The sequence below is a fragment of the Pristiophorus japonicus genome, chromosome 3 (genome assembly GCF_044704955.1).
Source record: "Pristiophorus japonicus isolate sPriJap1 chromosome 3, sPriJap1.hap1, whole genome shotgun sequence".
In the NCBI taxonomy this organism is placed as follows: domain Eukaryota; kingdom Metazoa; phylum Chordata; class Chondrichthyes; family Pristiophoridae; genus Pristiophorus; species Pristiophorus japonicus.
The window spans coordinates 92,004,337-92,030,479 of NC_091979.1; the positions used below are offsets into that span (position 1 = coordinate 92,004,337).

The 26,143-nt window shown below is 44.8% G+C and overlaps 1 protein-coding gene across 1 annotated transcript in view; it reads right to left on the reverse strand.

The window, feature by feature from the left end:
* Positions 1-1,439: 1,439 nt before the first annotated feature.
* Positions 1,440-26,143, reverse strand: part of LOC139254146 (sodium-driven chloride bicarbonate exchanger-like) — a 319,096-nt gene continuing 294,392 nt past the window's right edge. The window contains exons 24-26 of the mRNA XM_070873648.1: positions 23,025-23,092; positions 18,935-19,051; positions 1,440-1,936 (exon numbers count right to left, since the gene is read on the reverse strand). Coding sequence (XP_070729749.1) covers positions 1,858-1,936; positions 18,935-19,051; positions 23,025-23,092 — 264 coding nt within the window. The 3' untranslated portion in view covers positions 1,440-1,857. The remainder of the gene's footprint in view (positions 1,937-18,934; positions 19,052-23,024; positions 23,093-26,143) is intronic.

Sequence of the window (26,143 nt, forward strand, 5' to 3'; positions counted from 1 at the left end):
AATCAAAAGGGGTTGAGAGCGGCAGTGGTGAAGTACAGCTGGGTATCATCAACAAACGTGTGGAATCTCACGTGTTTTTGAATGATGTTGCCAAGGGGCAGCATATATAGATGAGAAATAGCTGTGTAACATAGATTGCCCCGTCCACAGAAGATAGAAAATAAAGTTGTTTGGAATTCAGGATTATGCAACAGGTATTTTGTAAGCATAGATCTTTCAAACTGGACAGATAATTGGTAAGATGACCTTTTCATTAGGTCTCACTAAACATTTTCATAGTTAGTGAAAATAAAACAAAATTGTGTTTTTAAGTTATTCAATGTATACAATGCTGAAAACCTCAACAATAGGTTACACCTACCTTGTTTTATCATCTTTTAAGAGAATAGGACATTTTCAATCATTTTCGTGAATTCTATTTGAACTGTTTAATACAGGAAGTCCATAAAAGATGCACAAGAACTGATTTATATAGAATAAATCTGTATTTATATTTCTGCATTAAAAAACTGCTCGTAACTTTTGCTATTGAATTAATTTTTTATCAAGAAAGTGCAATAAAGTAGTTTAAAATAAATTGGTTCACCAATTTTAATACTGTTTAGCCATCATACACAGATTCAGTCTGATGAAAAATTAATTACACTAATAGATTTTAAACAACAATAAATTTACATACATTAAAAAGATTTGTGATACTGTATCATGAATAAAGTGAGATTTCTAAATTCAAATCACAAAATTTGTACTTTATACTACACATTACAGAGAAATATTGTGTGAGAATTCAAAAGTGCTTATACAGTCTTCTTATTTTGTACACAGACAGATTACAGATATTTTGTCTACTTCATCCATTTTACAAGGAAAATTGCTGCTTTACCTATCCTATTGGATTTAACATGTTTAAAGAAACAACGTAGACCCCTTGCTAATAATAATGAATAGCTGGTTTCATTCCATTCTCAGAACATTAAAAATGTTTAACATATCCGGAGAAAATGTACTATAAATTACAAATATTGTGCAAAATAAGCAGCCACTTTAATATTGCAAGCTGAAGTAAAGCTATGGTATTATCAGGATATACCCACAACCACAAAATCATTGATTCTAACCACGTTATTTGGATACAGTTAATTCTAATAACTCCACACTTGAGCAATGCATGTAACCCTGCAGAATTAAGTAAAATCGCATAATTGCTGTGACATTTTACTATGACATCTGTTATCTTGCTTAGTATGCATAAATTAATGCACACTAGATTTAGAAAGGGATCTAAACTGGAAAATATATGAATTTTACATAACCATAAATCTATGGAAAACTATATCTATCTTTTATACCTTCCGGATAAAGCTTTTGTATCTTGCATAATACATGAAATACAGAGATTATGAAAAGCATCTAAAAAGATAATAGTTTTAGAATGGGACACTAACTCATCACATTTGAATATTAAGGGTCAAATATAAACTTGTAAAGCAATATAAAGTAACGTATAATAACAGGACACAACCACATATTTAAAATGTAAAATCACAAACACTGACTTTCAAATTACAGGTATAAAACCTAAATGAGATACTGATCACTACATTACAACAAGTAAACCGCAGCCTTTTTTTATGTCAACTGCACATTTGATACACTAATATTTTCACATTTAAAATTCTAGACACATATTAGTACCTAATAGTAGTGCATCCAACACTGTTCATAAGTTATTATGTGCTCAATGATAAACTATTACATTATAAGTCTAGTAAATTTGGAATTGAAATGGAGGGAATATTTAAATGTGGCATCAATTTTTCATCACACAGGTAAACATGGAGCTGAATACAAAATAGATCAAAGACATGTTTCCCTGTCGATACTCTTCCCTGAGTCAGTTTTCTTCTCTTTTCTTCGTTCATGATTATCATGTGAGCTGAAAAAAGGAGAAAGGAAAAAGTTAAAGTTGCCGATGCTTAAATATGCTGCAGCTAAAATGCAACTGAATACAATATGGAGTGACTACAAGTGGGATGATCCATGCGGCTGTTTAGGAAACTGTGCAATTCAAAGGCAATCTTATACTAGCAACTGTTTTTTCATTCAAAGTAGCATTTAAGAGAACAGCTTACATCTGCCATGTCAGCAAACTATAAAACAAAAAGTAAAACCAAACCTTTTACACTACAGCTGTGCAGACAGAACATAATCAAATTGTAATTTGAGTAATATTTTTGAACAATGCAAGTTGTTTGTGCCTGATTTCTCAGAATGTATAAAGTTTTCTATCTTATATTTGGTTCTGTATCATCTACACAGCTTGTGTAAAACAGTTTGAAAAGCTGGAGAGTGAACAAAAAACTATACAAAGTAACACAGGCATAAATGATGAAATGTTCAAAGGGAAGACAGACTTACCTTTGGGGATTAGCTTCTAGAGAGGTAAGGAAGGGGAGCTTATGACAGAAATGAATGAAACAGTAAGTTAAGAGAGATGTTAATCCTGTCTCAGACATTCAGCACAATCGTAGCCACTGCAAGAGTGCTCAACATATATTTAATTAAATCTGGTGATGTTAGCAGTTCTTTTTCAAAATCAAGACTTTCCAAGCAGAGTTTTTATCTTGTTTATCTTTTGAATATCCAACCTATCAACATTGTGCTGACATTGAAAGAAAAAGTGGCACACTTTAAACAGCAAAAGGCTCAAACTTTGCTATTTTCAAACTTTCCATTGTAATAAACTTCAATTGAGTGTATAACTATATTAATATCAATAATACATAATGAATATCTTTTAGTTTATAAAATGGAATTATGAGATGTAGAATATAAATAATCCATGTGTTGTTAATCTGGATTGATAAATTAATTGACTAACCTGTTATTCTGCGGAACATAAAAAATACTCCAAAATAACAATCTGATGATGATCAACAGCATAACTAACATTAGAACATAAGAAATAGGAGCACGAGTAGGCCATTCGGCTCCTCGCGGCTGCTCCACCATTCAATGATCATGGCTGATCTTCTACCTCAACTCCACTTTCCTGCACTATCCCCATTTCCCTTGATTCACTTAATATCAAAAAATCTATCGATCTCTGTCTTGAATATACTCAAAGACTGAGCCTCTCCACTGCCCTCTGGGGTAGAGAATTAAAATGATTCACTGTGTGAAGACATTTTTCTTCATGGCCGACCTCTTATTCTGAGACTGTGACCCCTGGTTGTAGACTCCCCTGCCAGGGAAACATCCCCCCTGCATCTACCCTGTCAAGCCCTCTAAGAATGTTGTGTGTTTCAATGAGATCACCTCATTCTTCTAAACTCTAGAGAATATAGGCCTAGTCTACGCCATCTCTCCTCATAGGATAATTCCCCCATTCCAGAAATCAGTCTGGTGAACCTTTGTTGCACTCCCTCGATGGCAAGTACTCCAGGTGTGGTCTCACCAGAGCTATATATAATTGCAGTAAGACGCATGGAAGAGAAATTCACATCGTCTGCGCCTACCTTTAGCATTCCTGGGGGGGCGCTAATGGGACGCAAAAGATTTCCTCCATGTGAGAGGGGGCTCTACCGCCTCCCGCAAAATTGTGCGGTAGCATCCCGGGCTGCTGCCCCCGTGATGATGATGTCATCGCCGTGCGCAGCTACCTATTTTCGCCCTGCAGCGGAAATTGAGGAGCGCCTGTGAAGCGATGTCAGTGCCAGCCTTGCAGGTCACGAACCGGGCTGCACTCTACTCATGGGGCGAAAAGTAAAGGGGAGGGTCCCGGCCAACTTACCGATCCAGCCTTCCATTGTCTATTTTGCGGGGTCCATGCCGGTGTAGAGCTCGCAGCGTGCCCTCCCCTCTAAAGGAGGGCCCTATGCTCACGTTAGCGTGTGGCGAAAACGGAGCGCTGCATATGGCAATGATGTAATCACCAGAGGTGCAGCAGCCCGGGCACCACCGGTTTTGCACCTCCGATTACTCCTGCGCAATTTCGTGAGAACTGTCAGCGCTCCCCTGCTGGGGTGTGAAATCGTTAGTTGCTAACAGGAGTTGCAAACCATGCGAATTTCTCCCCCACAGTATTTGTTTAATTTCTCTGCCATTTCCTTATTCCCCATCAAATAGCAGAGTCACAACTGTAGTGTTAGCATTTGACAACTGTGCCATAAAATCTGATCCACTTCTCCATCCTAATAATAAGCCTTAAATAATAAGCCTCATTTAAGCAGCTTGTATCAAAAGGCAAAATATATCCCTTTACCATATATTACACTAATTTTCATAGTGGTTGTTTGTTAACGTTTTATCTTTTTATTTGCCATTCACTGATATAAAAACATTTCTTAAATCCTTAACCCTAAAACAAAGCAATACCAATACCATTTTTTGGAGATCCCATGACCTATGTTACCTGTAAGTTGCTCTTTGTTCTGCGCTGCTGATTTCCTTTCATGTGCAGTCCCTTTAAATTTCAGCGCATGCGCGGTATTTACAATGTAAAAGTCGGTTGGCTGCCTGCGCGGGACAGTTCAGATTACTGCGCGGCTGCACGCGCACGCACCTTAGTGAGAACATTGCCCATGGCTATTTGTGAGGATTAATGTTGAATTTTAAAACATATTTTAAATTGCTATATTTTGAAAAGGTCCAGCTTTCCCAGTGGTTTCGTACGTAAATGCACCCCGATAAGAATAGTAAGCCATACAGACCAGAAGGCCCGAGTTTTCATTGCCATTCTTTGTCAAATTATCTAACCTCAGTCCCTAAGCACAAGTGGGCTGGAGAGGGTAAAATCACCCAGAATTTTCACTTCTGACTACTCTCAAGTGATCACTGCTGAAATGTGTTTATGTATGAAAGCGGGAAAAAAAGGATGAGGCTTGCTACAGTGCCCTCCACGATTGAATAGCCTGCTTGATGCTTAGGGGTAGGTTTTCATCTTTACTGCCTGGGTATTAAGCATCACATGGGCAGAACACAGAGTGGAAAATCAGTGGGAGTGGGATCATACATTGGTAACAGAACACAGTAGCCCAGAATTTGCAGTCAGTGGCATAGCAAAGGCGTCTGCTGCTGTCCCCCAAAAAAGCTGCCCACGGAGACCTCGCAATCTTTGCTTTGTTTGCCTTGTTCAATGTTCAAGTGATTTCAGCGCAATATAGTCGGAATTCCCTAGTGCGATGCTGCTGTGACTTAAACAACAGGGCCGAAATTGCCCCTTCCATTAAGGCCTGTTACCACCGGAAATCGGTGGCAGCGCTGCGGAGTGGAATGGCTGCCGATTTTTCGTGGAATGGCCGCCATTTTGAAAATTGTGCTCCTGCGGTATCCCTGGCACGCTCTACTACCGCTCCGCTGCTGCCGATCCATCCCAAGTGTGTCATCAGAGCCCCCACCGCCGATGTGCCCCCCCAAACGCAGAAAATCTTGCTCCCGCCATTCGGTGCCGCTGACAGCTTCTTCTGTCGGTGCACTGTGTTTGGAGTGCTTGTAAAATGGCGGCGTGGCTGCCACTAAAGGAAAGGACCTACTACCGTGACCGCCATCTTATTTTTCTTTGTCGGCCATCTTCCAGGTCTGGCTGACAATTATGCCCCCGCGATCAACCGAAAGCCTCTCTGGAGGCCCAGTAGACCTAACTTAAAAAAATCGCAGCCGCTCTCCCCTTTAAGTGAAGGGCAGAGATATGTGGTAATGCGTTAGCGTGATGACGTCATCAGCACTATGCTGATGAGTGACAGCGGCGGACACTCCGCCCACTTCCGCCCCTCTACTTACTGCCGCACTTCTGCCACCATTATGACCGACTTCTGGGCTGCTCGAAAAAAAAGCCAAAGGTTAGAATTTTGCGCAAGAGGCCACCACATCTACCGTTGCAGTAAAAACAGTCGAAACATGTTGGGTGTGCCGCAATTTCGGCGCAGGGGGGGGGGGGGGGGGGGTATTTCGGTCCCAAGGTGTCTATGCAGCCAATCACAATTCAAAATTCTCACAGACAGGGAACCCGGAAATGAGAAGCTGTTTTTATCCAGACTTTTTGACAATGTTACAGGGAGCAAAACAAAAATTGGGGATAAGGTAGAATCTGAAATATCATGAACAACTTCAAAAAAATATTTCTTTTTAAGTTACTTAAAAATTATAATTTTTAACACTCCACAAAATTTTAATTAAATTTTCAGGGCCGTAACGTTTGTTTAGCACACTGTTAATACCCCAGTTACATCTAATTCAGCAAAGCATAACATTTAAAGGGGTATTTAACAGCGTTATTAATATGGCAAAGCCCAAGTTTTCGGTAGTTTCACTGATTTCACTGCTTGCTGGCTATGGGTGGGTGTGGGGGGGCGGGAATAGAGGGTGCCACAGTGCAGCCAGTGTTGGAGCACTGACTGCAACTTCAGTATTTTTGCATTTAGATGCACATGCGCTACATTCGGAAGTTGCAGTCAGTTTCAAAGAGGTAATAATGGCGATTGCTGTTAGTTCGCTGTTATTAAAAACCGCAAATTCTGACCCACTTATTAAAATTAATGGAAGGAAAATATGGCAGGTTCTGCAAGGAGTGTGTGATACTCCACACCAGATTTTCTTTTCTCAGTCCTCCCAGGTGATGGTTAACATCCAGGTGGCAAAGACCGAACTCTGCCTTTCATGTGCAGGCTCCACAATGAAGAATGACCGTTTTGGCAAGATGCAGGATTACATCACCAAGTACCCATCACCACATCAATTTGCCCTTCCATACCAAAGCCCCAAGACAGAAATGAGAGACAACATTAAACATTCCAATCAACATTTATCAAACAACAATAAAATGTAAAACTGTATTTATTCATCATCCTTGTGAATTTCCTTATATTGCCTCTTTCGTTGTCTTATTCTAATACTCCTCTGCAGCGTGTCCCCGGTGGCTGTAGCATGGCTGGTGGAAGGCTGCTATGTGTCAGGACCAGAGACTATAGATGGCCTTGCAGGACGCCCTCGACCTGCTCTGGGCCTGGAAGTTTCGGCTGTAGACTGTACCACCTCAGGCTGGGCAGCGGCAGTCTGGGCTGGCTGGCTGACAGGCAGTGACATGTGCAATGGCGGAGTGGTAGTGGTGGGATCAGGAATGCTGTCATCCCGATACTCCACGCCAGATTTTCCTTTCTCAGTCCAGCAAGTTCCTGCTCCACTGATCCAATGCCATTCCCCCGGGACAGCACCTCAACATTCCCACCAATCTGCTGCAGGATTGCTGGGCTGCTGTGACACCATGAGATTCCCAGTCGACTATGGTGGACCCAGCGGCAACGGCAGCAGTCAGAGCTTGAGTGGCATGTAGCTGAGACTGCATGAGAGCACTTTGAGCTTTCATGCGAGCAACCATTGACTCCATTACAGCACCAAGACATTGCATTGCTTCCACCTGTGGAAGCAGCCACAACGCTTATCACATGCATCATGAGGTCTGGATCAGCATGGTTTCTCTGGGAATCCACTATCATATGCACACTGGCAATAATGGGCTCCATGGTGTGCGCAGAGCTGTGTACAATGTGAGAGACGGATTCCTCCACACTCCTTACAAATTCCGACAGGCTCTCGGGCATCCTTGCCATTGCACCTATCATGTCGGAGTGCATGGCCATCACTCTTTGTGTGGACGCCTCCCCATTGAGGTCCTCATCTGAGTCCTGTACAGCAGAACTCACGTGTGAACTCATCTTCCAGGGAGATGGTTCCAGAGGTTCCCTTTCCCCTTGACCGTGCTGCAGCCCGTGAGGCTCCAGTGCATCACCCAGTGCAGACCCCTGTACTAAGCTAACCTCTAAGGATTGCGTAGTGCCAGTATCTGAGCTGTTGCCTGCAGGTGAGAGAAGCAGTGTTGCAGTGCTTGGCTCCTCCTCCTCCTACCCCTCCTCATCCTCGTCACCCTCTTCTTCTCCCTTGTGACTCAGTTGGGGGGTGCTCAGGCACAGGCTGCTCATCTGCTGCATGGTTATCTGAAAGCATAAATGGCACAAGAGTCGCATTAATTTAAGAGTCGCAGGCGGGTAGGAATGGAGCAAGGAAGGCAGACTGTATGAGGAGCTGGAAAGTAATAAAGCCCTCTGGTTTAATGGGGAAGTGGGATAAGAAGAGGGGATAAAGATACCATTGTTGCCCCCAGCAGGCTCGACATCTCCGCCAGCCATGGCGCCCATCATCTCCGGGCCAATGAATCGCAGCACTCCAGGTCAGTCAGCTGCCGCAATTCAGCTTATCCCCTCCAGTCCACTGCTGCTCCATTCTGTTGTGTGCCATCTTGGCCTGCAAAAGAAAGGAACCAGTGTGAGTATCAGTTATTTATGTGGAAGATATGTCTGCCGTGGTTAAATAGCTGAAATGAAGGCATGAAATGAGGATGTCGCTGTGAGTAGGTACAGATTGTTGATGGTTGCCTGCTGGGGTAAGTGCTGGTTTGCAGAGTGCACATACTAAGAGGCTGGTATGTCAGAGTTGTGCAAACACCTTGACCACCCAACTGAGGCTGTTGAATTTCTTTCGGCACTGTGTTGGGCTTCTGTCAACCATGGTGCTGGCCAACACCTCAGTAGCCACCTCTGCCTGCATGGCCCTAAAAACCTGCGGTGTTGGCTTTCTCCCAGATGGAGGGAACAGTGCATCTCTCTTTCTCTCTACTGCCCCCATCAATGTCTCCAATATCAGGTCATTGAAACGAGAGGCCCTTCTAAGAGGTATTGGAGCACCATCGCAGACCTTCCTTCCAGCTCTCAGTCAACTCCAGCAATGATGAAAATGATCAGATGCTGCCTGAAATGAAATCCCTTTTAAGAACAGGAGGTGGTTTATCGCTGAATGAAAGTCAGCTGAAATTGGGTACAGCTCTGGTAATAGCGTCCCTGCAGTGTCCCACTGAGGCCATTAGCATCTCAGATACTGCTTCCCTTCATTTCTGAGGTGAAAGCGCCGAATTTCCCACAATTTTGAAGCCTATCCTGCCAGGCACTAAATGTTCAAACAGATAAAACTTAACGCCCCAAACATGGCACTACCAAATGTCACCCCCAAGGTGTTCAGGAAAGATAGCGAAGGAAAGAAAGGAAGTGGGTTGGCAGTATTAATTAGGGAGAATATTACAGAGCTGGAGAGAAAGGAGACAAGGACAGATCTATTTGGTTAGAGTTGAGAAACAATAGAGGTACTATTACACGACTAGGTGTATTCTATTGGCCGCCAACTAGAAGGAAGGATATAGTGGAGCAAATTTACAGGGAAATTAGAGAGAGGTGCAAGAACTATAGAGTAGTGATAATGGGGGACTTCAACTATCCTAATATAGACTGGGATAGTAATAATGGAAAGGGCATAGAGGTGGAAGAATTTCTGAAGTGTGTTCAGGAGAACTTTCTTGATCAGCGCATTTCTGGCTTAATGAGAAAGGAGGCATTGCTGGATCTGGTTCTGGAAAATGAGTTGGGTCAAGTAGAGCAAGTGTCAGGAGGGAAACATTTAGGGAACAGTGATCACAGTATCGTACAGTTTAGATTAGCTATGGAAAAGAACACACGGAGCAATCTAGAGTAAAAATACAATCGGAGGAAGGCTAATTTCAGTGGGTTGAGAATAGATCTGACCCGGGTAAACTGGAATCAAAGATTGCCAGGCAAAACTGTAATCAAACAATGGGCTGCCTTTAACGAGGAGATGGTTAGAGTACAGTTGAGGAACAGGTACAGCGTCGAGAATCCGGAGTTCTGGAATCTGTACTGTTCCGGAATCCGGACACTGGGACGATCTGTGGCGGGGAGATTTGGAATCCGGAAAATGTTCCAGAATCCGGACCTGCGGTCGCCCCCCCCGCCCCCATCCGCTGCTGTACTCCCCCACCTCGGACCACTTGCTGACCTCTCCCACGCCTCGGGCCGCCACCGAATCCCCAGGCTCCACCACTTACCGCTCCTTACCTCAGCCCACCGCCCGTCAGACTCTCCAGGCCCCACCTCCCGCCAGACCCCCCCGCTCCTTACCTCGGCACGCCACTCCTTCCCTCGCCCACCCCCACTCATTACCTCGGCCAGCCGCTCCTTCCCTCGCCCCCCAGCTTCCACCCACCCACCCCCCCCCGCTCCGAGCCTGCTCGCTCCTTACCTCCCCCACCTTTCCTTACCTCTTACTGCAGTTGTACAGGGCCTTAGTGAGGCCTCACCTGGAATATTGTGTCCAGTTTTGGTCTCCTAATTGGAGGAAGCCGTTCTTGCTATTGAGGGAGTACAGCGAAGGTTCACCAGACTAATTCCAGGGATGGCTGGACTGTCATATGAGGAGAGACTGGATCAACTGGGCCTTTATTCACTGGAGTTTAGAAGGATGAGAGGGGATCTCATAGAAACGTTTAAGATTCTGACAGGACTGGACAGGTTAGATGCGGGAAGAATTTTCCTGATGTTGGGGAAGTCCAGACCAGGAGACATAGTCTTAGGATAAGGGGTAGGCCATTTAGGACTGAGATGAGGAGAAACTTCTTCACCCAGAGAGTTGTTAACCTGTGGAATTCCCGACCGCAGAGAGTTGTTGATGCTAGTTCGTTAGATAGAAACATAGAAAATAGGTGCAGGAGTAGGCCATTCGGCCCTTCGAGCCTGCACCGCCATTCAATGAGTTCATGGCTGAACATGCAATCTCAGTACCCAATTCCTGCTTTCTCACCATACCCCTTGATCCCCCTAGTAGTAAGGACTATATCTAACTCCTTTTTGAAAATATTTAGTGAATTGGCCTCAACAACTTTCTGTGGTAGAGAATTCCACAGGTTCACCACTCTCTGGGTGAAGAAGTTTCTCCTCATCTCAGTCCTAAATGACTTACCCCTTATCCTTAGACTGAGACCCGTGGTTCTGGACTTCCCCAACATTGGGAACATTCTTCCTGCATCTAACCTGTCTAAACCCATCAGAATTTTAAACGTTTCTATGAGGTCCCCTCTCATTCTTCTGAACTCCAGTGAATACAAGCCCAGTTGATCCAGTCTATCTTGATATGTCAGTCCCACCATCCCGGGAATCAGTCTGGTGAACCTTCGCTGCACTCCCTCAATAGCAAGAATGTCCTTCCTCAAGTTAGGAGACCAAAACTGTACACAATACTCCAGGTGTGGCCTCACCAAAGCCCTGTACAACTGTAGCAATACCTCCCTGCCCCTGTACTCAAATCCCCTCGCTATGAAGGCCAACATGCCATTTGCTTTCTTAACCGCCTGCTGTACCTGCATGCCAACCTTCAATGACTGATGTACCATGACACCCAGGTCTCGTTGCACCTCCCCTTTTCCTAATCTGTCACCATTCAGATAATAGTCTGTCTCTCTGTTTTTACCACCAAAGTGGATAACCTCACATTTATCCACATTATACTTCATCTGCCATGCATTTGCCCACTCACCCAACCTATCCAAGTCGCTCTGCAGCCTCATAGCATCCTCCTCGCAGCTCACACTGCCACCCAACTTAGTGTCATCCGCAAATTTGGAGATACTACATGTCATCCCCTCGTCCAAATCATTAATGTACAATGTAAACAGCTGGGGCCCCAGCACAGAACCTTGCGGTACCCCACTAGTCACTGCCTGCCATTCTGAAAAGTACCCATTTACTCCTACTCTTTGCTTCCTGTCTGACAACCAGTTCTCAATCCATGTCAGCACACTACCCCCAATCCCATGTGCTTTAACTTTGCACATTAATCTCTTGTGTGGGACCTTGTCGAAAGCCTTCTGAAAGTCCAAATATACCACATCAACTGGTTCTCCCTTGTCCACTTTACTGGAAACATCCTCAAAAAATTCCAGAAGATTTGTCAAGCATGATTTCCCTTTCACAAATCCATGCTGACTTGGACCTATCATGTCACCTCTTTCCAAATGCACTGCCATGACATCCTTAATAATTGATTCCATCATTTTACCCACTACCGATGTCAGGCTGACCGGTCTATAATTCCCTGTTTTCTCTCTCCCTCCTTTTTTTTTTAAAAGTGGGGTTACATTGGCTACCGTCCACTCGATAGGAACTGATCCCGAGTCTATGGAATGTTGGAAAATGACTGTCAATGCATCCGCTATTTCCAAGGCCACCTCCTTAAGTACTCTGGGATGCAGTTCATCAGGCCCTGGGGATTTATCGGCCTTCAATCCCATCAATTTCCCCAACACAATTTCCCGACTAATAAGGATTTCCCTCAGTTCCTCCTTCTTACTGGACCCTCTGACCCCTTTTATATACGGAAGGTTGTTTGTGTCCTCCTTAGTGAATACCGAACCAAAGTACTTGTTCAATTGGTCTGCCATTTCTTTGTTCCCTATTATGACTTCCCCTGATTCTGACTGCAGGGGACCTACGTTTGTCTTTATTAACCTTTTTCTCTTTACATACCTATAGAAACTTTTGCAGTCCGTCTTAAAGTTCCCTGCAAGCTTCTTCTCGTACTCCATTTTCCCTGCCCTAATCAAACCCTTTGTCCTCCTCTGCTGAGTTCTAAATTTCTCCCAGTCCCCAGGTTCACTGCTATTTCTGGCCAATTTGTATGCCACTTCCTTGGCTTTAATACTATCCCTGATTTCCCTTGATAGCCACGGTTGAGCCATCTTCCCTTTTTTATTTTTACGCCAGACAGGGATGTACAATTGTTGTAGTTCATCCATGCGGTCTCTAAATGTCTGCCATTGCCCATCCACTGTCAACCCCTTAAGTATCATTCACCAATCTATCCTAGCCAATTCATGCCTCATACCTTCAAAGTTACCCTTCTTTAAGTTCTGGACCATGGTCTCTGAATTAACTGTTTCATTCTCCATCCTAATGTAGAATTCCACCATATTATGGTCACTCTGCCCCAAAGGGCCTTGCACAACGAGATTACTAATTAATCCTCTCTCATTACACAGCACCCAGTCTAAGATGGCCTCCCCACCTAGTTGGTTCCTCGACATATTGGTCTAGAAAACCATCCCTTATGCACTCCAGAGGCCAGAATTTGAGGAGCGCAGAGATTTCAGAGGGTTGTAAGGCTGGAGGAAGTGACAGAGATAGGGAGGGGCGAGGCCATGGAGGGATTTGAAAACAAGGATGAGAATTTTAAAATCGAGGCATTGCTTAAACGGGAGCCAATACAGGCCAGTGAGCACAGGGGTGATGGTGTTGCTATGGGTACCCGCATGGGTCCTACCTATGCCTGCCTTTTCTTGGGATATGTGGAACATTCTTTGTTCCAGTCCTACTCAGGTCCCCTCCCTCACCTCTTTTTCCAGTACACTGATGACTGTATCGGTGCCGTCTCCTGCTAGCGCCCTGAACTGGAAAATTTCCACCCTGCCCTCACCTTCACATAATCCATCTCCAACTCTTCCCTTCCTCAACTTCTCTGTCTCCATTTCTGGAGATAGGCTATCGACAAACATCCACTATAAACTCACTGACTCCCACAGCTACCTCAACTACACTTCCTCCCACCCAGCTTTCTGTAAGGACTCTGTTCCATTCTCCCAGTTTCTCTGTCTCCATCGCATCTGTTTTGATGATGCCACATTCCATACTAGTGCTTCCGAAATGTCTGCCTTTTTCCTCAACCGAGGATTCCCCTCTACCGTGATTGACATGGCCCTTGACCGTGTCCATTCCATTTCCCGCACCTCCGCTTTCACCCTTTTCCCTTGCTCCCAGAACCATAATAGGGTTCCTATTGTCCTCACCTTTCACCCCACCAGCCTCCACATTCAACGGATCATCCTGCACCATTTGTGCCACCTCCAGCATGATCCCACCACCAAACACATCTTCCCCTCCCCTCCCCTTTCAGCATTTCGAAGGGACCGCTCCCTCCGCGACACCCTGGTCCACTCCTCAATCATCCCAACACCCCCTCTCTTTCCCATGCAAGTGCAGGGGTGCAACACCTGCCCTTTTACCTCCTCCCTTCCCACCGTCCACGGCCCCAAACACATTCCAGGTGAAACAGTGATTTACTTGTACTTCTCGCAATTTATTATGCAGTATTTGCTGCTCACGATGCGGTCTCCTCTACACAGGGGAGACCAAATGCAGATTGGGTGCGTGCTTTGCGGAACACCTCTGTTTAGTCCACAAGTGTGCCTGTCACTTTCATTCTTCACTGAACTCCCACTCTGACCTTGATCTCTTACACTGTTCCAACGAAGCTCAACTTAATCTCGAGGAACAGCACCTTATCTTTCTATTAGACACTTTACAACCTTCTGGACTGAACATTGAGTTCAACAATTTCAGACCATAACCTCTGCTGACTTTTTTCACATGGCACCTGTTGATGATTCTGCTATACCCATTTACACCTCTTCTAAACCCATCTTTTGTTTCTTTACTTGTCCCATTACCATCTCTTTTTGCTTTGTACAATCATACATTTTGTCATTTAATCACTCCTGCCTTCCACCCTGTCACAAACCTTCCCTTTTATTCTTTCCTCCCCTCCTCCTTTCCCTGCCCTTGCACTTGCTTAAAATCTGTTATATCTCTAACATTTTCCAGTTCTGACGAAAGGTCATCGACCTGAAACATTAACTCTGTTTCTCTCTCCACACATGCTGCCTGACCTGCTGAGTATTTCCAGCATTTTCTGTTTTTATTTCAGATTTCCAGCACCCACAGTATTTTGTTTTTATGTTGTGATGGGTGAATGGACTTGATGCAAGTTAGGACATGGGCAGCAAAGTTTTGGATGACATCAAGTTTACGGAGGATAGAACATGGGAGGCCAGCCAGGAGTGCGTTGGAATAAACACTATAAACACTGGAAGTTAATTTACCGATGTGGGAGTCCGGCGAGGAGGGCATTGGAATAGTCAAGTCTCGAGGTAACAAATGCATGGATGAGGCTTTCAGTAGAAGATGAGCTGAGGCAGGGGCCGAGCCGGGTGATGTTATGGGGGTGACATGGTAATGACATGGATATGTGATTAGGATCTCATCTTGGGGTCAAATAAGATATCAAGATTGTGAAAAGTCTGATTCAGCCTCAGACAGTTGCCAGGGAGAGGGATGGAGTCGGTGGCTAGGGAATGGAATTTGTGGTGGGGACCGACAACAATGGCTTCCGTCTTCCCAATATATAGTTTGAAGAAATTTCTTCTCATCCAGTACTGGATATCAGACAAGCAGTTGGACAATTTAGAGACAGTGGAGGGGTTGAGAGAAATAATGGTATGGTAGAGCTGGGTGTCATCAGCGAACATGTGGAACCTAACATTGTGTTCAGCCATTCTGGAAAAAATGAGAGAAAAAGAAACAAGGGAATATAGCAACTATTGTATGTGAGGTCTACTATCAGTGGTGCCGTGGCTATGTTCTTGCAGCGTTGTTGGTTTCAGCATTGGTTCTTTACCTGTGTGTATAATGTCTTGGTTTTGCAATGTGTGCACTCTTTGCCCCGATGAACTATGCCGTGAAGAATATTATATCAGAAGGAAATCAACTGACAACCAACAGCTGTATCATAGCCACAGCACCAACAACTGGCAGAAAATGGGAGCACTGTACATTTCCATGCCTAACTCACACGCTCCTCCTTTATCTGCCTCAATTTTGTAATCTTATTTTATTGTATTTCATGTGCTAAACTTAGCTGTGTTCCAGCAGCAAATAGAATATTTGGTACCAGCAACTGATTTGCAATAGATGCAATTTTACTGAACACATTTTATTATTTTATATTTATCTGAGGGCAAGCTCTTCTATTTTCCCTTCAATTAGTGGTCTGATTTCCCCAAGCTACACAACATCTGGGCGGAAGAAAGTTTGAAAGAGCAGCTGTGAGGGTGGAGAGAACTTGCTTTCAGATGTCTGCCATTACCAGTCACTGGGATATGCATAGGAATAGGCCTAGATTTAACTACCATCGATTTTTCCTTTCCTCAAACTCAGCATTTCCCCACAGTGGCTGGAAACTCAGCGGAATAGTGTATTGAATGTGTTTCATAGAAATATAGAAAATAGGTGCAGGAGTAGGCCATTCGGCCCTTTGAGCCTGCACCGCCATTCAATAAGATCATGGCTGATCATTCCCTCAGTACCCCTTTCCTGCTTTCTCTCCATACCCCTTGATCCCCTTAGCCGTAAGGGCCATATCTAACTCCCTCTTGAATATATCCAATGAACTGGCATCAACAACTCTCTGCGGCAGGGAATTCCATAGGTTAACAACTCTCTGAGTGAAGAAGTTTCTCCTCATCTCAGTCCTAAATGGCCTACCCCTTATCCTAAGACTATGTCCCCTGGTTCTGGACTTCCCCAACATCGGGAACATTCTTCCCGCATCTAACCTGTCCAGTACCGTCAGAATCTTATACGTTTCTATGAGATCCCCTCTCATCCTTCTAAACTCCAGTGAATAAAGGCCCAGTTGATCCAGTCTCTCCTCATATGACTGTCCAGCCATCCCTGGAATCAGTCTGGTGAACCTTCGCTGCACTCCCTCAATTACAAGAACGTCTTTCCTCAGATTAGGAGACCAAAACTGAACACAATGTTCCAGGTAAGGCCTCACCAAGGCCCTGTACAACTGCAGTAAGACCTTCACGCTCCTATACTCAAATCCCCTAGCTATGAACATTAGAACATAAGAACATAAGAATTAGGAACAGGAGTAGGCCATCTAGCCACTCGAGCCTGCTCCGTCATTCAACAAGATCATGGCTGATCTGGCCGTGGACTCAGCTCCACTTACCCGCCCGCTCCCCGTAACCCTTAATTCCCTTATTGGTTAAAAATCTATCTATCCGTGACTTGAATACATTCAATGAGCTAGCCTCAACTGCTTCCTTGGGCAGAGAATTCCACAGATTCACAACCCTCTGGGAGAAGAAATTCCTTCTCAACTCGGTTTTAAATTGGCTCCCCCGTATTTTGAGGCTGTGCCCCCTAGTTCTAGTCTGCCCGACCAGTGGAAACAACCTCTCTGCCTCTATCTTGTCTATCCCTTTCATTATTTTAAATGTTTCTATAAGATCACCCCTCATCCTTCTGAACTCCAACGAGTAAAGACCCAGTCTATTCAATCTATCATCATAAGGTAACCCCCCTCATCTCCGGAATCAGCCTAGTGAATCGTCTCTGTACCCCCCTCCAAAGCTAGTATATCCTTCCTTAAGTAAGGTGACCAAAACTGCACGCAGTACTCCAGGTACGGCCTCACCAATACCCTATACAGTTGCAGCAGCACCTCCCTGCTTTTGTACTCCATCCCTCTCGCAATGAAGGCCAACATTCCATTCGCCTTCCTGATTACCTGCTGCACCTGCAAACTAACTTTTTGGGATTCATGCACAAGGACCCCCAGGTCCCTCTGCACCGCAGCATGTTGTAATTTCTCCCCACTCAAATAATATTCCCTTTTACTGTTTTTTTTTCCAAGATGGATGGGCTCACACTTTCCGACATTGTATTCCATCTGCCAAACCTTAGCCCATTTTGCTTAACCTATCTAAATCTCTTTGCAGCCTCTCTGTGTCCTCTACACAACCCGCTTTCCCACTAATCTTTGTGTCATCTGCAAATTTTGTTACACTACACTCTGTCCCCTCTTCCAGGTCATCTATGTATATTGTAAACAGTTGTGGTCCCAGCACCGATCCCTGTGGCACACCACTAACCACCGATTTCCAACCCGAAAAGGACCCATTTATCCCGACTCTCTGCTTTCTGTTCGCCAGCCAATTCTCGATCCATGCTAATACATTTCCTCTGACTCCGCGTACCTCTATCTTCTGCAGTAACCTTTTATGTGGCACTTTATCGAATGCCCTTTGGAAATCTAAATACACCACATCCATCGGTACACCTCTATCCACCATGCTCGTTATATCCTCAAAGAATTCCAGTAAATTAGTTAAACATGATTTCCCCTTCATGAATCCATGCTGCGTCTGCTTGATTGCACTATTCCTATCTAGATGTCCCGCTATTTCTTCCTTAATGATAGTTTCAAGCATTTTCCCCACTAGATGTTAAACTAACCGGCCTATAGTTACCTGCCTTTTGTCTGCCCCCTTTTTTAAACAGAGGCGTTACATTAGCTGCTTTCCAATCCGCTGGTACCTCCCCAGAGTCCAGAGAATTTTGGTAGATTATAACGAATGCATCTTCTATAACTTCCGCCATCTCTTTTAATACCCTGGGATGCATTTCATCAGGACCAGGGACTTGTCTACCTTGAGATCCATTAGCCTGTCCAGCACTCCACTAGTCACTGCCTGCCATTCTGAAAAGGACCCGTTTATCCTGACTCTCTGCTTCCTGTCTGCCAACCAGTTCTCTATCCAATAGTGCAGTGCATTGGTGCTCCACTGGCGGAACTGTTAAGTTTGATGGCAGCATAAAACAGGCGATACTGGATCAGCCGCCCATTATACAGCCCACCCGATTTTCCTCTCCATTGAAGTCAATGTTGAAGCTCCGGCATATATATTTTATTTTACCTAATTAACTTTGAAGGTGTAGGCAGAACTTCTAAAACGAACTGCATGGATTTTACAACCTTTTCAAATCAATCACTGATTCTATTACTTTCCTTCGTTCCACAAAGCTCTCTTTTAGGGGTGATTTCTCCTTTAATCCATTTTGAGTGTGGGAGTCAGTGCTATTCACCCCCATACTTCTTCATTTCACGCTGATAATTGGCTCAAAGATGACAAGTTTGTAAAAGCTGAAGCATCTTGTTTGGAGATAGAATCCTGTAAATTATATATGCAGGAAACACATAGTAACTGGAAATACCAAAAATATGTTACTTCCCTTCCAAACAACTGAAACTCCAAAGTGCTCCATTAATACACACTCTTAGTACATCTGAACTAAAAAATTGTTAATGCTAAACATCTTTTCAGCTCATTTTAGAAATAAATTTAAATAAAAAGTACCTTTTTGATGCAAAGGAAGTGTCCTTATTTTTTGCATTTTCAGCATTCATGGGGAGTGCTTTCCAGACAGAGGTTTTGGCCATTTCATCAGAAATATTAATAACAGAAGGGTCATCCCTAAAGAAAGTTACACTTTGAAGAATCACTTTGATAATCAACATTCTTTCTAAATGATTGATGATTGTTTGGTGCTGACTACAGCACATTTACAACTTAATCAAAACATAACAATATGGGGTCAAGTTTCGGCCTGAGTTGCTCCTATCTTTTTGGAGCAACTGGTTTAGAATGGAGTATCTTAGAAATTGCAATTCTCAGCATTTAGTTTGCTCCAGGTCTAGTCAGTTAGAACAGTTTCATTTTGGAACAGATTTTTTTTCAAAAGGGGGCGTGTCCGGCCACTTATGCCTGTTTTGAAAGTTTAGGCAGCGAAAACTTACTCCAAACTAGCTTAGAATGGAGTAAGTGTAGATTTTTGTACGCTCAGAAAAACCTTGCTTAAAAACTTCGAAAATCAGGCATAGGAAATGAGGAGGGGGGTGCGGGGAAGGGAAGTTTACAAACATGAAACACATCACTTTTACAAATAAAGAGCATCATCAATAATAAATGATAACTAAATCAATAAATGAACCAATAAATCAATCAAAAAAAATTGTTTTAATAAAAAAATGTTTTAAATCAATAAATAAAAAATTAAGTTTCTACTCACTGACTGCAACACCGGGAGCCCTCCAACAGCGTGTTGGGACGGGGCCCCCCCAGTGTGTCGCTCTGTCTCTGTCAGTGTCTCTCGCTCTGTCTGTCAGTGTGCGTCTCTCTCTCTCTCTCTCTCTCTGTCAGTGTCGGTGTCTCTCTCTCTGTCTGTCAGTGTCTATGTGTTTCTGACAGCGAGGGGAGGGGGGATGAGGAGGAGGGGGGGGGAAGAGGAGGGAGGGGGGTGAGAGGGGAGGGAGGGAGGGGGAGAGGAGAGGAGAGGAAGGGAGGGAGGAAGGGAGGGAGGGGGAGAGGAGAGGGAGGGGGAGAGAGGAGAGGGAGGGGGAGAGAGGAGAGGGAGGGGGAGAGAGGAGAGGGAGGGGGAGAGAGGAGAGGGAGGGGGAGAGAGGAGAGGGAGGGGGAGAGAGGAGAGGGAGGGGGAGAGAGGAGAGGGAGGGGGAGAGAGGAGAGGGAGGGGGAGAGAGGAGAGGGAGGGGGAGAGAGGAGAGGGAGGGGGAGAGAGGAGAGGGAGGGGGAGAGAGGAGAGGGAGGGGGAGAGAGGAGAGGAGAGGGAGGGGGGGAGAGGAGAGGAGAGGGGGAGAGGAGAGGGAGGGGGTGAGAGGAAAGGGAGGGGGGAAGAGGAGAGGGAGGGAGGGGGAGAGGAGAGGGAGGGAGGGGGGAGGCTGAACGGGCCCGGCTGACATGAAGAAGCAGGGCTGAAAACTTCGGGCGGGCCCGCCACCAGCAAGATGCCGGGCGGGCTGGCCCCGCCAAAGGAAGAGGGAGCGGACTGGAGCTGAAGGGGGAGGGGGGGGCATGAGAAAGCCAGAGGGAGCATGAGCTGAACAGGGGGGGAAGCCGGAGGAGCCACAGCCAGAGCAGGAGCTGGAGGAGGGAGGTGCAGCCCGATCTTCGCCGCCCCGGTGACCTCATTCGACCAAGGCTAGGGGCGGCGTGCTTCGGGCCCCTCCCACACAGTTTCGGGCGCCTGGAGCAACTGCACATGCGCGCACACTGTGGCGCGCATGTGCAGAGGTCCCAGCATTGTTTTCAGCGCCGGGACCTGGCTCCGCCCCCCCACAGCTTGTGCTGCGCCGTGTCGAGGGCCTGGATCGACCTGAGGTGGAGAGAATACCGAGGTAAGTTTTCGCCGCTATTTTGAGCGCGGAAATCAGGCGTGGCTCGCGGGGCTGCGCCGTTCTAGGCTCGGCCCGAAACTTGACCCCCGAGAGGCAATTTAATTCTTGCAGTTAATATTAAAGAAGCAATATAAATAGATGCATGTTACATTCTTACACAAATTCAAAGCAAAATTTATAAAAAGCATCAACTAACAGTACAGATCCGGAGTCTGATTTTCCAGCATTTTTGCCCAGAGAAGGCTTGTTCCCCTGGTACAAAGCAGAAGAAATACGGTGGGAGCGCTCTTACCTATGGTACCACCTCCATTACATGTCCCCAGGATTTCTGGGCTTTCACCAAAGAGACGGACCTGCACTGCCCTAAGTGCAGGACAGTGCAGGTGTGGAGATGAGGTAGAATGGGGTGATCCCAGCCCTCCAACCTCAGTGTCCTGTATCTCTGATTTAAGGGGAGCTATTTTGAGGGGCAATCAAAGAAGTTGATGTTAAGGCTTGTGCCTGGGCATCCTCAGATCAGGGAGGATCTCAGGGAGCCAGGCAGAAAACAAGGGAGGACTATAAAGGCCATTAGAAACTTCTTTGATAGCTTCCAAAATGACCTTCAGGCCTGGAAACATCCTTGATACTATTTTTCAACAGCAGCCACAAGGTCCTGAGGCTGGCAGTCAGTTATGCAGCTGCAAGTCTCTGAGGCGTGTAGCTGTGCTGTGCATTCGCCCCCTTTCCAGGTGCAAGACCCTGCCAGGAGGAATAACTAGGCTATGCAAATGATCCACCAAACTCATGTGTACTGAGGCCAGCACAGGCATTGTGCACTTTAGATACACTATTGCCTGTCCAGCTCCTGGGAGACAGGAAAATCAACCCCATAGTTTGCTCGCAAGCTGATATATAGACAACAGTCTTATCTGTCACTAGTAAAATCATAGTAAACATAAAGGTGTGGAACCTTTATTTCCTGTAAAATAACAATCTATATCTTCTTCTTAGGCAGTCCCTCGTATCGAGGATGACTTCCTTCCACACCAAAAAGGGATGAGTTCACAGGTGTTTCAAAGAAGGACTTGATATTCCAGGTCCCGATCTACATGTTGAAGGGTGGAAGATGTCTGTGCGTGGATTTTTTTAACATGTGGTGGCCGCTGCACACCAGCCACCCCACGGGCTTGACAGGGCTTGGTCTTGGCCCATTGGCAAGGATTAACCAAGATGACTGGAAACCAACTCTGCTGCACCGACCTATTGCGTACATATATCGCAGTGTGGGCTGGCCCATGCTGTCCCAGGGCCATCGCCTCTGCTGGGCCCCGAACTCACGCCTCTCCTGGGCCCCAATCACGTTACTCCACGATCTCTCGCCGCTCCTCCGGCCCGACCTCGCCGATCCTGCTGTACCTGCCACGGTCCAATCACCAAACTGGACCTTGATGATGTCCAATCCAGTATCCCTCTTCACTGCTGTCGCCCTCTTTCACCAGCTCACACTGCTCCCTGGAGTGGTATGCCACCATGCTGTCCAGAGGCTGCTCGCTGCTCGCAGCTCGCCTTTTATGGCCCCGACCTGCTGCTGGTGTTCTCATGCAGATCGGGACCGCCACGCTATCCAGGCGAGGTGAGGACTAGGCTTATTGTCTTTCTGAAAAGCGGCACCTCAGAGAGTGCTGCTCTCCCGCAATGAAATATCAGCTTACGTTATGTGGTCAGGTCTCTGGAGTGGCGCTTGAACCGACAAATTTCCAACTCAGAGGTGAAAGTGCTACCACTGACCCAAGGGTGATATCACACGCTCCTTCAGATTCAGTAAATTCTAAATAAGAAGCATTATCGATGTGAATAGGACTGAAGTGTGATCCATTTATATAAATAATATCGCTCAGCAACGGTGAATTATTACTTGAAGTGCTTTTGGTAAGAATGAAATTGTGACAACATTTCCTTTTAGTGGACATGGCAGTTGAATATGACTTAACATCATCATGAGTTTGCCAACGTGTCCTTTCCAAGTGATGCAGACATCTGACAAATCCTTGGGTGTAGTTGCAATATCTTCCGTACAGATTGGTGGGCCGTTCTCAATGAGATGAGTTTTTATTCGTAAAGCTGCTTGGTTTATGAACACTTTCAATGAACAGTTTTATCTGTCACTTGTAAAATCATAGTAAACAGGTGTGGAACCTTTATTTCCTGTAAAATAACAATCTATATAGTACCTCAAAGAAAACCTTTAGCTCAGTTTTACACATAAATTCTACCTGCAATCTCCTTCCAATGGTAATTGAATTGTTCCTTCCTCTTCCAATGTTAACATTATTTGTTCTTCCTTTGGAATTAAGAAATCATCTATTAATAAGGGGTCATTCATTTGAACAGATAAATTGTATAAGTCTGAGAGTCTATGGCCCCAATTTTACTCCCACCTCCTTACTCCAGTGCAAGTTGGTCATTATGCTTTTCTCAAGCACCCAAGTTGACCTTGGCTGAACCTGGCTGTCTTTCTTGGTTTAACTATTTTAAATATGTGAGTGAGTGCCGAAAATCACCAACTGAGAATTGGTGCTTGCTCCAATTTGAGGCTTTGAAGCCCTGCAAACTCGATGAAATTCATACCTACTGGCTGCTGTTTCCATCCTTGCAGGGCAGCTGTGCTGTACCCAAAAATAATAACATAATAAAATAAACACATGCCTTAGTCGAAGTTGTTGGCTGCCCCCTTTACAGATTCTCCAATCTAAAAGGGTAATCCTGCAACCTCTTATGCACAGCTTGCTTGGGGCAGATGTCTGCCCAATGGAATCCTAGGAAAATCACATAGGAGGCGTTATGATGTCACTCCCACCTCATTTATACACCACTTAAATACTCCAACCTGTGTCAGGCAGAAACTTCCCACCAGTGCCAGGGATTCCACACGAAATATGCACTATTTGCAAATGGGACAGAGATCTGACATTACAGGTCTCCACCCCTTGCCTTCTTCCTAACACCCCAGAAGTTGGTGCAAAGAGTCAACAGAGGAAAATCAGCTCCTATATTGATTACGTACCGACTTAGTAAAAGCTTTTGATGTAATACAGGGTGAAAACACATTACTGTAAGGGAAGAGAGAAAACCTTCTCTTGGATAAGGGATTAAGCTTACACAATTCAAGATATCCACTAACAATATACATGTTCACCTACAGAAGCATAATTTTTACTTCAGTACACAAAGGCAGTTCGCATGCATGCACACACATCTCCGTGTAAATTCACCCACAGTATATTTCCTTCTATATGTCCGCATTACATCTTTAAAATTTGACTGGTATTTTTATGTACCATAATTGGAGGCCATAATTACATTTATTCTTGCCTCATATTTATTTAGTTATTCATAAAAACACTGACCTTTAGGAAGTGACAAAATCCAGGAACTCCCTACCCTTCACCACACAGAGTGTAGCAGTTCAAGAAGAAGACCCATTACCACCTTCTCAAGGGCAACTAGGGATGGGTAGTAAATGTTGCCTTGCCAGCAACGTCCACATCCCGGGAATGAATTAAACAAAATAAGACGTTGCAAGAGTGCTTTGAAATAAAAACAGAAAAAATGTAGTGCCTTTCAAGACCTTAGGACGACCCAAAGCACTTTACACCCTACAAAGTATTTTTGAAGAGTAGTCATTATTGTAATATAGGGAAATGCGGCAGTCAAAGACTCGCAAACATCAACATGATAATTACCACACAAACTTATTTTAATGATGTTGAGTGAGGGATAAATATGGGATCTTTCACATTTACCATAAAGGACAGACAGAGCTCCAGTTTGATGTCTCAATTGAAAGATGGCACTTCCAACAGTACAACACCTCCATCAGTACTGCACTGAAGTGTTAGCCTACATTAAGTCCTTAAGTCTCTGGAGTGGACCTTAAACCCATGACCTGTGACTCAAGAGGCGAGAGAGCTGTCACTGAGCCAGGGCTGACACTTCGAACTGATAAAATAGCTAAATATTCCTTCTTTTTGTTATTTCTGTCGGAATGGCTATTGTCAGGTTTTAGACATACTGGAACAGAAGTGTGCTATTGCAACCATTTTTCTCTGTCAGTTCCTTTAGCTGACTTCAGGTATAATTGTAGACAGATCTAAAAAGATGTTGGTAGTAGAGGAAAAGTAAAGGGATAGGGAATAATTGAAGGAGAGTGTCACAACAGGGGTACACATTTCTGAAAGCCTTTGGGGAGTCTCAAAAGGCCTCTTAATCCATGGCCATGGCTGAATGGGCAGAGAACAGGAACAGGCAAGAGACAGGAAAAAAGAAGGGAGTGGAAACCTAATGTACAGACATGCTGCTGCAAGAAAATGATAGTGCAAGCCATCAAGTAGAGATGGTGCAATGTGAAGTGTTTATGGGGATAGTATTCTTCTGTGTCAATCCATGGCACTAAACCCATAGGGCAGGACTGCCGCAGTCCAGCTCGCATGTGAACACAGGCTTGGGGCTACAACTGACATTACTTTCACTGCATGTGATAATCCTATGTTGCATGGTTACTGCAACTGGTGGATCTGCATTCATTTCTCTGCTGACCCAGAACCCGAGAAGATAGATCATCATAATCATTGCCAGGTGGATATGGCAAGATTTACAATAAGTGGTTGGTGGCAATTTTGGTGGAACGGGCAATCAGTGTATGTTGGCTGATGATCAAACTGGTATGCCTTCTTTCATGGAGTACAATTAAAGGCATGATATACTGATTTTGAGGTGCTCTCGAGGAAGCATACAACACTATGGTTTGTCAGGAACTCGCATATCCTAATTACGCTGCTTCCAAGTTTCCATTGGGAAGATGAGCCGACATCTGTGTTAATCATCTGCCAAAGTTAACTATGTTCACCGAATTCTGCAGACATGGCTGTGCAGGTACCAGTGATTGGGCACAGAGCACTTCTTGTGCACCCTGACCAGTTTGCCTTCAATTGGTCCTCCACTTTCTTCAACACAACAGATAGAGGATTCTCATTGGGAAGACCACTGGTGGCAGTAGTGCTGCTGGTGTAAAAATTAATAATTTTCATCAATTGGCACAAAAAAAATTGAAAACTTAAGTGCCAAGAGGAAAAAGCAAAAAATGTTTTTTTTTTAAATGGCAAAAATACACTTACCTTTATACTGCTGTGTTCTTTCCATCACCTCCTGAACATTTACCAATGCCTAGCAACCCTAACATCAAGTATCCTTTACACAAGAATCTAGTTTGTAAGCCTGACACCCCAAAATACACATTAAAGTCAGACACAGCCACCCACTTGAGCTGTACAATTCAAACGGCACCAGTTTCACCCATCTGAAAATGAGTCAAGATGTAAACCTGGCACATTTC